Source organism: Hemitrygon akajei, chromosome 14 (genome assembly GCF_048418815.1).
Source record: "Hemitrygon akajei chromosome 14, sHemAka1.3, whole genome shotgun sequence".
NCBI lineage: Eukaryota > Metazoa > Chordata > Chondrichthyes > Myliobatiformes > Dasyatidae > Hemitrygon > Hemitrygon akajei.
In genome coordinates, this window is record NC_133137.1 from 27210631 (window position 1) to 27224194 (window position 13564).

The 13564-nt window shown below is 46.2% G+C and overlaps 1 protein-coding gene across 2 annotated transcripts in view; it reads right to left on the reverse strand.

The window, feature by feature from the left end:
* Positions 1-2723: 2723 nt before the first annotated feature.
* The window catches only part of LOC140738437 (proline dehydrogenase 1, mitochondrial-like), a 54855-nt gene continuing 44014 nt past the window's right edge, over positions 2724-13564 (reverse strand). For both annotated transcript variants that reach the window (XM_073065720.1, XM_073065721.1), the window contains exons 9-14: positions 13180-13272; positions 11213-11359; positions 8619-8794; positions 7602-7700; positions 5676-5764; positions 2724-5177 (exon numbers count right to left, since the gene is read on the reverse strand). In XM_073065720.1, coding sequence (XP_072921821.1) covers positions 4990-5177; positions 5676-5764; positions 7602-7700; positions 8619-8794; positions 11213-11359; positions 13180-13272 — 792 coding nt within the window. In that variant the 3' untranslated portion in view covers positions 2724-4989. The remainder of the gene's footprint in view (positions 5178-5675; positions 5765-7601; positions 7701-8618; positions 8795-11212; positions 11360-13179; positions 13273-13564) is intronic.

Below are 13564 nucleotides of genomic sequence, written 5' to 3' on the forward strand. Positions count from 1 at the left end.
ATGCCACCGATGTTGTCCAAGGGAAGGGCATTAGGACCCATACAGCTTGGCACCGGTGTGGTCACAGAGCAATGTGTGGTTAAGTACCTTGCTCAAGGACACACACGCAGCCTCAGCTAAGGCTCGAATTAGCGACCTTCAGATCACTAGACGCATGCCTTAACCACTTGGCCATGCGCGTGGTACTGGCCAACTAAATGACATAGTAATACTGGACCAGGAATGGAAGGAGGCGTTGGTGGCAACCCCGAATGACAGTAACATGAGGAGGAAAGAATACAAGAAGCTGGAGAAATACCAGGGCTTGAAAAAGCAGATGGAAAGGCTGTGGAAGGTTAACGCCAGAGTAATCCCAGTGGGGACAGGAGCACTTGGAGCTGTGACACCTGGACTGGGAGAGTGGCTCCAACAAATCCCAGGAACAACATTTGGTATCTCAGTCCAGTAGAGCACACTGCTAGGAAGAGCAAGGATACCATGCTGAATCCTCAAGCTCTCAGGCCTCTAGCAGATCACCTGAGATTGAGGGGAAATTACACATACAAATCACCCACAAGGGGTGAGGGAAAAAAAAAATCTTATACAAACCTGATTCTGATTCAAGTCCCAGAGAAATATAGCATGAAGACTGGCCCTTCAGACCTACTCTTCCATGCTGACCAAGATGTGTATCTAAACTAGTCCCGTCCCTTGAAAGTGTATGCCATGGACCGCTAACATTAACTGAGGGGTCCCGTGACTCTAGTTTGGGAACAGTTGCTAAGCCTTTCCTAGCCATAAAATATAGTAGTAATATTCAACATTATGCCTCCATATGAGAGTATCTAGTCAACATTTCGGGCCGAGACTCTTCATCGTGTTCAAGAAAGACCTCAGCCTGAAATATCAACTATTTATTCTCCTCCATGGATGCTATCTGACTTTTTTAGTTCCTCCAGTATTAGCATAATCTCGTGTTTGACATGGGATTTGCACTGCGAGATCAGGAAGTGTGTGAAAGCCAACTCCATCACTTCCTGTACTCTAAGCACTGGACTGGGAGGGGTGAAGAATGCTGTTCATAGACTGCCCAGAGGCTTCTTACAACTGGCACAATGCCACCTTTTTGCTTCTTTATCCACTGAACTGCAGGCAAAATGAATGATAGCCTGGCACATGCCAGGCTGTTTTGAATTTACAAGCTAGAGGAAATGCTTTAAGCAAGTTGATTTGCATGTCAAAGATTAGGACTGACTGCAACAGAATTGGTAACTGATAATATGCTCATTTCAATCAGCGGCTCCCAACTTTTTTTGTGCCATGGGCCAATACCATTAACAAAGGGGGGTGGGGGGGTGGTTTATGGACCACTGCTGTCTTATGGTCTAAAACAGCTGAATCAGGCATTCTGCCCATTAAGTCTGCTCCGCCATTTCATCCATTTCCCTCTCAACCCCATTCTTCTGCCTTCTTCCTGTAACCTTCCACGCTGACTAATCAAGAACCCATCAACCTCTGCGTTACACACCCAAGGGCCTGCCCTCCATGGCCACCTGTGACGACAAATTCCAGATTGACCACTCTCTAGCTAAAGAAATCCCTCTTCAACTCTGTTCTAAATTGACTCCCCCCCCCCCCCCACTCATTCTGAGGCTGTGTCCTCTGGTCCTAGATTTCCCCCAACACAGGAAACATACTCTTCACATCCACTCTACCCAGGCCTTTCAACATTTGATAGGTTTCAATGAGATCCCTCCTTATTACGATAAAAGGCCCAAAGCCAAATGATCCTTATACAATACGGATTTCATTCTAGAATCAATCTTAGGAACTTCCTGTGAACGCTTTCCAATGTTAACAGATCCTTTCTTAAATAAGGGGCCCAAAAGTACTCATAATACTCCAAATGAGGCCTCACCAATGCCTTATAAAGCATTTGCATTACATCCTTTCTTTTATATTCTAGTCCTCGCAAAATGAATGCAATTCAGATTGAGGACTCCCAAGACGTTTTGCACCTCAGATTTTTAAATTTTCTTTCCATTTAGAAAATATGCACGCTCGTGGAAGAAATAAGAGTAGACTGACCACACACTTCCCAACATTATATTCCATCTGCCACTTCTTCACCCGTTCTGCTAACCTGTCCAAGAGTTTCTGCAGCCTCCCTGTTTCAACACCACCTGCTCCTCCACCCCTCTTCATTATTATCCAAAACCTCAGCTACAAAGCCATCACACCAGCTCTGGGTTTCCCCCATTGGGATTTACTCCTGAAACCTTCCCCATGAGTGGGTACAGCCTCAAGGTAGGGGAGGTTTGAAATTAGAATTTTTCTTCTCCTAGATGAGGGGCAAACCACAGCTGATGAGCCCCACCTGCGACTGGTTTTAAGGCTCCAGTCACCTGCATTTGCCCCTTCTCCTGTCAGCAGAAACAGTTCTGCCCGGCTTAGTAGCCAAGTCACACGTGAAGGCCAGGAGCTGGACATAATTGTCAGAGGCTATTTGAGATACACACTATTGGGAGCATTTAATAGGTAGCGGGAGCTTATCCCAACTAATCCCCCCACCCAAGCTATGGCAACCAGACTGAAAAACAGATTGAACTATTTAAAATGCATGCAGCATCTTGCTTGTCATGGACACCAGGGAATTTGCAGCACCTATTCATAATTAACTTGCAGACGGCGTAACAGATGCTCTTCTTGGAAAGAAGAAAAAAAGACATCCTGCAACCAATACATACACAAATAAAATTTATTGAAAACATTTCTGGGGAGGAAATACAGGATGGAACACAGAGGATGACAAAACAAAAGCAGTGGAAGCAAGTCATTCTGCAGGAGCTATACCGAAACCCCAAGCAACAGGTTCCTTACAAGGAAACTGATCCCATGAGCCTCCGTATGCAACCCAACCCCAGCGAGAGCCAGCAGAGCTGCTCAGCTAATCAAAGTCCGTGGATGTCCAGTGATAGCTCTGGTTGCACCTTGTTATCCGGATGCCAACACAACAGTGGATCCACATTTCTGGCAGGTAGTCGACACCTTGCTCCCGATAATGCCAGCCCTCAGCAACTCCCTGGATTTACAGAAAGGACCACCTCCCCCCCTACCCCACCCAAATACTGATCTGATTCAGCCCTTTTTATCATCATGTCTCAACTTCACCCCAATCCCAAAACGGTAAAGGTCAATTTAACGCCTTCCTTGGCTAGCAGGAAAAAGATTAATGTAACAGTATAGCAGATGAGACAACTGCTTAAGTGGCCCTGTCATGATCAGGCCTAGCCCCAGACTTTTAAAGAATCACTTTCCTGCTGCCGGTAGTAAAATTCCCCTATATAACCCGGTAACTGAACGCACCTCTTAGAGAAAGGGTGAGCCATTTCACTGAGGTAGATCAAGAGAAATCTCCAAAGCATTGCTTGACAGCCCATAATGCTTTATCAGTTCAGATACATGAACTCTACTTCAACATGGCAGTCAAGATATAACAGCAGCTAGTGCCCTGTAGACAGCAGGTATCTGAAATGGGAACGGTTGCTTCCCCACTATGATCATCACCGTAGCCTACCTGCTTCTATACTAAATCACAGTATTCAAGACCAGAAAATTAAAATAAAAATTGAGGTTGGAAATTTGCTTCTCCCTCCACAGATGGCTTAATGCTCTCAGCACTTGATTCCCCTCCACATCTGAAGAACCTTGCAAATCATCACACAGAGCTGGCAAGTCAGGATGTTAATTAAACCAAGTGATCCACTCTCTGCTTGGATTAGCTCTGCCTACATCACATGACAAGAGCTTTGTGTTTACTTTTACAGTATCATGCTCCAAGTTAACCAAAACGATTCATGGATTTGTGATTCACATACAGAAAAGTGCCTTAACTCTGCTAACCTGGGAGAGAAGCTACACAAAACTAGTTCACAGATCAGCATACGTTGTGATCCTTTTGTGCGCAATACACCACCTTAACTTTAGAGTACAGAATGCAGGCCTGATTTGTGCAGAATGCAGGCCCATTTCCGCTTGCAGTTACACCTTTATTCAAATTAAAACTTCTCACATAATAGAATCTGAGGAAACAGCAATTATTTAGTCCATTACCAATGCTGACAGCCTGTGCTTGGGAATTATATACAGCATAAACAAGTGAGTATACTGTATACTTCAGTCAAGTACATTTCAAATGGAGAATGTTGTCTGCGTGGCCTTGCATGCGGCAAGCACCTGGTGAACCGCCCTTGGCACTCAGCCCATGACCTACGTCTCATTTCAGACAGCCACTGTTGCTTTTAGAATTATGAAAGGTTCCCCCCCCACCCCACCCCCCCCCCCCCGGAAACAGTGGAGCCTCTCGTTTTCCCTGACAAGTAAAACACATTAGAGAATGGGGGTTACCTGCACAAGACCAACCTGGCAAACAGCCACAGTCAACTTTTCTCATATTTAAAAGAAAACTCTGAAAAATAATTAAGTTAGTTTTGCATTACTGAAAGTTAACAAGTAACAAACCCTGTTAATAAGGGAGAGTTTCCACAAGAGACTTCCAGCTATTCTACTGAAGCTTTAGCAGCAGAATGACTGTGCCGAGCCTGTGCTACTTTTACCTGCCAGCTGATGTTATGTAAAATGAGCAGGAAACGCCTCTGGAACTGTCACGACCACTTCATACCAGTCAGGATATTAAGTGCTAATCTTACATGTATTGTAGTTCTGTTACTTAATTCTATGTTATTAAACAGAAGGATGAAAAGGAGCCGGCATTGCAGACATGAGGCAAGGTAAGGCCCAATGCTGCCTCACATATTGCTGGCGCGAGCAAATTTATTTATTTATTTTTAAAACCAGGAACTTTGTTTGGGGTGTGACCCAATACTTTGAACAACCCGAGTTGAGTCACAGAACAGCCCTCCTTTCCCCACACCTTCGAAGTGTCACATGCGGAGGTCGCACAAACTCCTCGTCGGCGGCCGCTCTGGAAACCCGATTCCACGGGTCTCTCTAAGAGAAGGGGTTGAACAGTTCTCCCTTCATGATCCTGCGTTTCATTTCGTTCCACAGGAGCTGCCGTTCCCGCTGGGTTCCCGCCACCATGCCCTTGTTTTCCTGGGCACGCCTGGACAGGTAGGGAATAACTTCCTCCACTGGACCATAAGGGACATACTTGTACACAGGGTATCCAGCTTGGCCTGTGAAGGAGATATAGAGGGTTAGCCTATAATACTGTTCCAAAGCCACAGCTTAACACTTCTCACATTATTGGGAACACTTCATTCAACTAAACCTGGCAGAAGAAATGCCTTAAGTTCTTCAACACATCAATCCTGGATGCTGGAATACATCCCTGTAAATATCATGGACACCGAGACCCAACAGGAAATCTGGCCAAATCTGAAATTAAAAGAGATCCCATGTGGTGTTGTGTGACACTTAAGTTACCTGGGCTCTGTTAAGAGAATATTACCTGGACTGAGGAAAAAGGATTTGCATTTGTATAACATCATTCTCGCCCTCAGGCCTGCATTAGAATATCAGGTTCGATCTCAAGGATCCATGGTATCAATCTAGGCCCATGTGCACAACCCACAGACTTACAGTAAGAGGCCAGATCATTAACATCCGAGCTATACGAGAGTTTGCATTACCCCATAGTGGGTTGTAGATTCACAGATTTAGAGCTTACATACCGAGAGGGAAACTGATCTGATCGGACATGCCCAGCAACTGCCCGAAGTAGATTTTCCTTTCTGATGGATGAAGGCCCAGATCATGCATCCTATGAGGAAAACAACCTGGAATTAGGAACTAATGGACAGGTACACACCAGCGAAGCGAGCTTCAGTTTCTGGAGAAGCTGCATGCACTGTGGCTTTACAATCTCCAAAGATTCCCTCCAACCACTGACACATCGATTATAGATTCCACAGCCAGTCATGGGTGCACTGCCAATTTTACATCACAGTCTAAAGCACCACACACGATGTGAACACATAACAACAAAAAGGGCAACACAAGGAAGTATACAGCTGAAAAAATACGTTTTTCACATGTACCCAGGGAAAAGTACCAAGACATGGCAACAAAAGATAAATCTCCAGCAATAACTACACTGCCCAAAGCAAACACCATGAAGGTCTCACTACAGGCAAGAACTGGAATTCGATTAAAGATCAAAAAAACAAATAACTCTGATGTCTTTGGAATGTGAGAAGAAACTTGAGCCCCAGAAACACACAGTCATGGGAGAGATTGGACAAACTCCTCACACAGAGTGGCGGAATTAAAACCGCGTCACTGGCTCTACAACAGCGTTACGCTAACTGCTACACTACTGAGCCGGCCAAAGTTTAATCACGTCACCACAGCACACGAAGAACGAGACTGTACAAAGGGAGAGGGCGGGTAAGCATGCGGGTTGCTTCTTTTGAACAGAAGAGGCAGAGTGGGGATCCTTTGGATGTTTATAATTATAAAACAGAGCTGAGAGGGATCTACAACGACGGAGCACAACTTTTGTTTCAGAAAACAGACGCAACAAGTTGAAAGGAGTTGAACAAGGTCTTTGCACTGTGGGAGTGGTAGGGGTCTCTCAGGTAGCCCTCACCCACAATTAAAGTATTTGAAGGGATAACCTGCACACACCAGTATCTAGGGTATGAATTGGGTCTAACTAGCTCTTTCATTGCTGGCATGGATACGAGGGGAAGAATAGACAAAATTTGATGCATTAACTGTGATTACCCTATGGCCAATATCTGGAATCTGCAGTGAGGTGACCAGAGAGAACACATCCTGAAAAAGGCCAATGCCAGTGTGGCTGAAATGCCAAGAATCTCCCATTCCACTGGATGTCAAATCATGTTGGGCTCAGATAAAAATAATCCCACTCCATTTGCATATTATGAATACAAATCGTGTTGCTTAGACAGGATGCCCACAAGCGGCTCCCAACCTGTGGTCCCCAGAGACCACCCCCCCCCCCCGAATAATGGTAAGGGTCTGTGGCAGAAGAAAAGTTAGAGGCAAAGAAACCAGAAGGGGTGCGGGTGGGGATACAGACAGATCAAAGTTTTCAGCATCAAGTCTTCAATTCATGTTATGTGTGTTTCTGGGTTGTGATTACTCCTTTTTTTTAAATTGCTATTTTACACAATTTTGATCAGGTTGGACTGGCTCTGCGGCCTGCACTCATTGAACGACACAGCGCTAAATTGAATTGAACTGAACATTCCTGGACAGCTTCAAGGATTCTGTGGTTTGAAAGTTAGTATTCTGCATGCTATTCTCTAGTTTTTTTTGACTGTTTGCCTGATTCGTTTGTGTTTTTTTTGCAATTTGGGTGTTAGGTGTTTTCCATGGTACTTCTTTGTTTCGTGGCTGTCTGCAAGAAGACAAATCTCAGGGTTTTATATTGCATATATACTTTGATAATAAATGCGCTCTGAATCTTCAGACTTGCCTCAGTGAAGAATGGAAAAGAGGAGGGAACGATATATCAATCACATTATTTTACACTATCTCCAGAACAGTAAGGCGTTAGCTCAGCAGCAGAGCAGTGGAAGAGGGTTTACCGCACTCTGAAGTTACAGAGCCTGCGTGGTTCACAGCCCTACCTCTGCAGGGTGTAGGTGACCGTTTGCTCGTTGTGGGAGGCCACCATCACATTGGCCCGTCTGTTCACTTTAATTTCATCCAGGATGTAATCCAGGCACCTGCAACGCGAGAAGAGCAGGAACCTCAGAGAACCGGGGGACACGGGCACACAGGCAACAGAAACTACAACATCACCCCAAAACTTCAGCTGGTGGTGGGCTGCATTGAAGATTAACTCTACCGGTTCGAGATGGAAACTTGTGTTTTTTTTTGGATCCCCAGCTTGCAGCCCACACTGTGAAAGCCTGAAGGGAGGGGCATGGAAGCTAGGCAGAGGGATGTCAGCCCTTTACTGTGCCCCATTTATAACCCCATGGACATCTGGCACTGCCCTTCTGGTTAATGATCTTTATTTTTTTCTTTTTTATTTAGAGATACAGGTAGAACATGCCCTTCTGGCCCAATGAGCAACACACCTATTTAACCCAAGCCTAATCACCCAACAATTTACAGTGACTACACAACCTACTAACCTGCATGCCCATGGTCTGTGGGAGGAAACTGGAGCACCCAGAGGAAACCCACGCGGCCATGGGAAGCACGTACAAATTCGTTACAGATGGCGCCGGAACTGAACTCCGAACTCTGACCCCCCCACCCCCCCCCCCCACCGAGCTGCAACAGTGTCGTGCTGACCGCTACGTTACCATGGCGCCACGATGATGGAATTCGGTCTCCAGCCCGAAAGCTGGGTGGTGCCGATGAACCTGCCAAGGGGCCGCAGTTACCTCCCCGGCTTCAGTTCACAGTTTCTCTGAATCTCAGAGCACAGCAGTGTTGTCAGGAGAGGCAGGACATATGCCACTAGCTAGGGAAATTCATGAACTAGCCTGACTGCCTGTTAGTGGTGAAGGAGGAGAATTTCCAAAAAAATGGCACTATCACCTGTCGATTTACCCAGAGGATCTTCCCTGTAGGGCCAAAAGCAACTTCAGCTCTCTCCTCGTCTGTAATTAATGAACATTCACAGACAATACCTGTGGTACATAGCATTCGTTGCCTTGTAGTTTTTGTTGATGGGATCCTCATATCCTATCTCCTTAGCTCGCTTTCGCTCCTGGTCCATGTATGCTCCCCTCACCAGCTTTGCCCCAAAGTACCAGTTTTCTCGGCGAGACAGCTCCACGTCCACAGTCACATTATCGTAAGCATCCTAGGAGCAGGTGGGAAAACAAGGACAATGGATAAAGCATCACAGTCGGCCCTTTTTGCTCAATCAGTACGGATTAAATAAGGCACTGGATGTTAGCTCTGTGACACAATTAGTCCTGTGCAGTGATTTTCTCAACTGTCCCCCCTCCCCACCCCACCCCTGTGATCGCTGCAACCTTCCCTTCAACTATGTGCTCATCCAGACCAACTACCATTGCCACGGATCCTTCATGGGGGAACACATCTTCGCCATCATCTTGTGCCACATGGCTTCCAGGTCAGTTTTCAAGCTTCTCCTGCTATGCCATGCTTTCCACTACAACCATCTCATCCAACAATCAAGTTCCCGGCTCTTTACTTCCCTCTCTCCCGGCTTCATCCATCACCTACCAGCTTGTACTTCTTCCCCCCATCCCCACTCCCTCCTTGACTTCTCCTCTTTCTCCTGAGTCTTGATGAAGGTCACGGCCTGAAACGTCGAGTGTTTACTCCATAGACGCTGCCTGACCTGCTGAGCGCCTCCAGCATTTTGCGTGTGGTGCTTTGGATTCCCTGCAACTGCGGATTTTCTCGTGTTGGTGAACCTCTCTATCTATTTCAGTGACTCAAGAGATTATGCAGATGCTTGAAATTCAAAGCAACACACACGCAATCTGCTGGAGGAACCCAGCAAGTCAGGCAGCACCTATGCAGGGGAATAAACAGTCAATGCTTTGGGCTGACACCCATTACCAGTCCTGAAGGGTCTTTGACCAAAATGTCAACCTTTTAATTCCTCTCCATTGACCCTGCCTGACCTGCTGAGTCATTTTGTACATGTTGTTCATTTCATTGGGCAGTTAGCAGCTAATCACATTGGTCCATCTGGGAGTCACATGTAGCTAGATCAGGCAGAGATAGCTCTCAAGTTTTGTTCCCTAAAAGCCATTAATGAACCAAATCGGTCTTTATAACAGCTCAGTACTTCACATCCTTATTGAAACGTATAAAATTCTAAAGGGATTGGACAGGCTAGATGCAGGAAGACTGTTTCCGATGTTGGGGAAGTCCAGAACGAGGGGTCACAGTTTAATGATAAAGGGGAAGCCTTTTAGGACCGAGATGAGGAAAAACTTCTTCACACAGAGAGTGCTGAATCTGTGGAATTCTCTGCCACAGGAAACAGTTGAGGCCGGTTCATTGGCTATATTTAAGAGGAAGTTAGATATGGGCCTTGTGGCTAAAGGGAGCGGGGGTATGGAGAGAAAGCAGATACAGGGTTCTGAGTTGGATGATCAGCCATGATCATACTGAATGGCGGTGCAGGTTTGAAGGGCCGAATGGCCTACTCCTGCACCTATTTTCTATGTTTCTATGTCCCGGAATGCTATTCCAGGTATTTTAATCTCCCAGCTACAGTGAAGGGATTAGAATATCCTTCCCAGATCTAAGCCCATAACTTAACCATTGCAGCACTGTACCCCTACAATAACCGTGCTGGATAGGTATGGGGGATGGCTTCCTTCTGTCAATCTCCTTTGTAATGATGGAAGTATGAGCCATCAGCATATTGTGCAGTACAGTACCCACAAACTGATCCACACACCCAACAGATCTCCGGAATGCTTCCATCTCCACCACTGCTGATCACATCCCTACCCGGTGTCCACATGCTGTAAGCGGTAGTCACACCCTAGTGCTAGGTAATGTCATGCACACTGGCACAGCCCCCAGAAGTTGATACATTGAAGAGGTCTCAGAAGTCCTATCTGAAGCTGACTGCCCATCTCCTAGGGGACCTGGGGCGTTGAAGTTCGGAGTGTAATCCTGCCTGGAAGGAATCTTTGCACATCCCCCCAGTGGAATGTGTGGGTTTTCCCTGGGTGCTCTAGTTTCCTCCCACAATCCAAAGACGTACTGGGTAGGTTAACTGGTCACTGTGAATTGTCCCATGATTATGTTAGAGTTAATCGGGGTTGTCGAGGTTTGCTGGGGTGAAGTGGCTTGAAGGGCCAGCAGGACATTTTCCATGCTATATCACTAAAGTAAGATTTAAGATTTCACAGCATGTAAGGGGAGCAGGGGAGTTGCTGGCCGAGGTTTATCGCTGTTTGAGGCAGCTGCCGGAGAGTGACCTGGCTGCCACGTTTCCCTCGTTTGTAACTCACGTGTACATCGGCTGTAAAGCTCGCAAGGCACACTGCAGTCACAAAAGGCATGAGATAAGGACCAGTCACCATTCTGCTCTCCTGATGTCCTGCCCATTGCCAAGCTGGACATTTCATTATTGTCGATCAGCATGATCATCACAGCACAAGAGCCAGGCGGCTCCTTCGGATGTTAGAAAGGCCTGCACCAGAGGCCTTGGAGAGGGCCAGGAAACAGCAGAAGGTCCTGGACAGTAGGAAAGGGAAACCTGGGATGCAGCTTTTCAGCTTACCTTCAGGTAACACTGGTAGGTGTTGAAGATGATGGGCTTCTCTGTGTTGAACTTGCGTTGCATCTCCAGGGTCAGCCTGCTGATTGCTGGCTGGAAATAGGTCTGCTCGGCGTCAACCATGAGGCAAACACCCATCTCCATGGCTTTCTGTAGTAGGCACAAAAGGTTCATCGTTGTTGACCCCGTACCAAAGTGCTGCCACATTTCCAACTGACTCCCGAGCCAAACTTTACCTGTGCCACAGGGCCTTTTAGTGTCTTCTCTCACTAACTGTAGCAATCCGTTTATTGAGATCAGGTACAAGCTTCGTGGAAATGAACATTTCCAGGCATCAGAAATACAGTCACATGTCCAGGGGTTTATAAAGTCAAAAGGGCCTGTACAAGGAGGATGGCCACAGGCAAGTTTCACAGCATAGGGTAGTCCAAAAACTATAGTCTGCCACAAGCAGAACTGCCTGGTGGCCAAATATTTTAATTCCCATTCTCCCTTGTACCAAGATGAGGCCACCTTCAGGATGGATAAGCAGCATGTTCTGTCTGGGAACCTTCTAACCTGATGGCATGAATATTGATATCTCCTTCTGGTAAACAGATCTCCCCCCCACCCCCTCCTCTGTTCCCCATTCTGCCCTTTTACCACTCCCCCCCCCCGGGTCCGCCCCTCCTTCCCTTTCTCCTATGGTCTACTCAATCTCCCATCAGATTCCCTCTTCTCCAGCCCTTGATCTTGCCCAGCCACCTGGCTTTACCTATCACCTTCCAGCCAACCTCCTTCCCTTCTACCCCCCCCCCCCACCTTTTTTATTCTGGCATCTATCCCCTTCCTTCCAAGTCCTAAAGAAGGGTCTCAGCCCAAAACGGTGACTGTTTATTCATGTCCATAGATGCTGCCCGATCTGCTGAGTTCCTCCACCATTTTGTGTGTTACGAAAGCACATATATTTAAAATATGAATGGAAAGACTAAAGAAAACTATCTGAGAGGCAATCTTCCCTTGCTCAAAGTGGGTGCTGAGTATTTGGAACGAGCTGTAAGAGGGAGTGGTAGGGGCAAGTCCAATTAGAGTATTTAAAAGATTTTGATAGGAAAGTTTTAGAGAGCAGGGAAATGGGATTTGCTCAGTTAGATAATTTTGTCAGCACAGGCAAGCTGAGCTGAAGGGCCTGTTTTCCATGCTGCATATCTTAAGACTTTGTTTTTTAGAATAAAAGACACTGCAATTTAGATACCCATGCTTCACAATAAAATTCTTTTCCTGATTTTATCCCTTGCACCAAAGAATTGATTGGGAACTTCAGAAAGGGTAAGATGAGGGAAAACACACCAGTCATCGTTGAGGGATCAAAAGTGGAAAGAGTGAGCAATTTCAAGTTCCTGGTGTCAACATCTCTGAGGATCTATCTTGGGCCCAACAGATCGATGCAGCTACAAAGAAGGCACAACAGCAGCTATATGTCATTAGGAGTTTGAGGAGATTAGATATGTCACCAAAGACACTTGCAAATTTCTACAGATGTATCATGGAGCCCATTCTAACTGGCTGCATCATCGCCTGGTATTGGGGATGATGGTGGAGTGGCTACTGCACATGATTGAATTAAGCTGCAGAGAGGTGACATCCGTTATTAAGGACCCTATCACCCAGGACATGCCTTGCTCTCATCACTACCATTAGGATGGAGGTACAGCAGCCTGAAGGCACACACACACACACACACTCAGCAATTCAGGAACAGCTTCCTCCCCTCTGCTATTCAATTCCTGAATGGATATTGAATGCATGAACACTACCTCACTACTTTTTTTTTTAAATTTTCTATTTTTGCACTACTTACTGACCACACATAAAGATATATAGAGAGATAGATACACACACACACTTTAATTATTTTTCTATATCATGCAAAGACGACAAATTTCATGACACGTGCCAGTGATATTAAACCCGATTCTGATTCTTCCTACCTTTGCCAGAACATCCATTCTCTGCAGCATCCTTTTCATCTGCAGCTCTTCCTCCTCTGTGAACTGCAGGAGGAGTGGTTCAATCTTGCCTGTCTGCAAAACACCACAGATATTACCTCTGCCCCTCCCCAGAAACACCCATTCCTACTCAATACACGTTACCCAGAACAAATGTACAGTGAAGTGAAGCAATTCTGCAGCACACAGCCTAGTTAGTCAAAGCACGGCGACCAGTTGTAAAATGAAGTGGTAGGCCCCAAGAGCCCAAAAGAATACTGGAGCCCTGAGCTTGGAGACCACAGAGACTGGGAGTAGCAAAGGCATGCAAAAATCAAACACAAGAACGAAAAATCTGACTAAAACTTGGCTTTGGTTGTCAATCTTG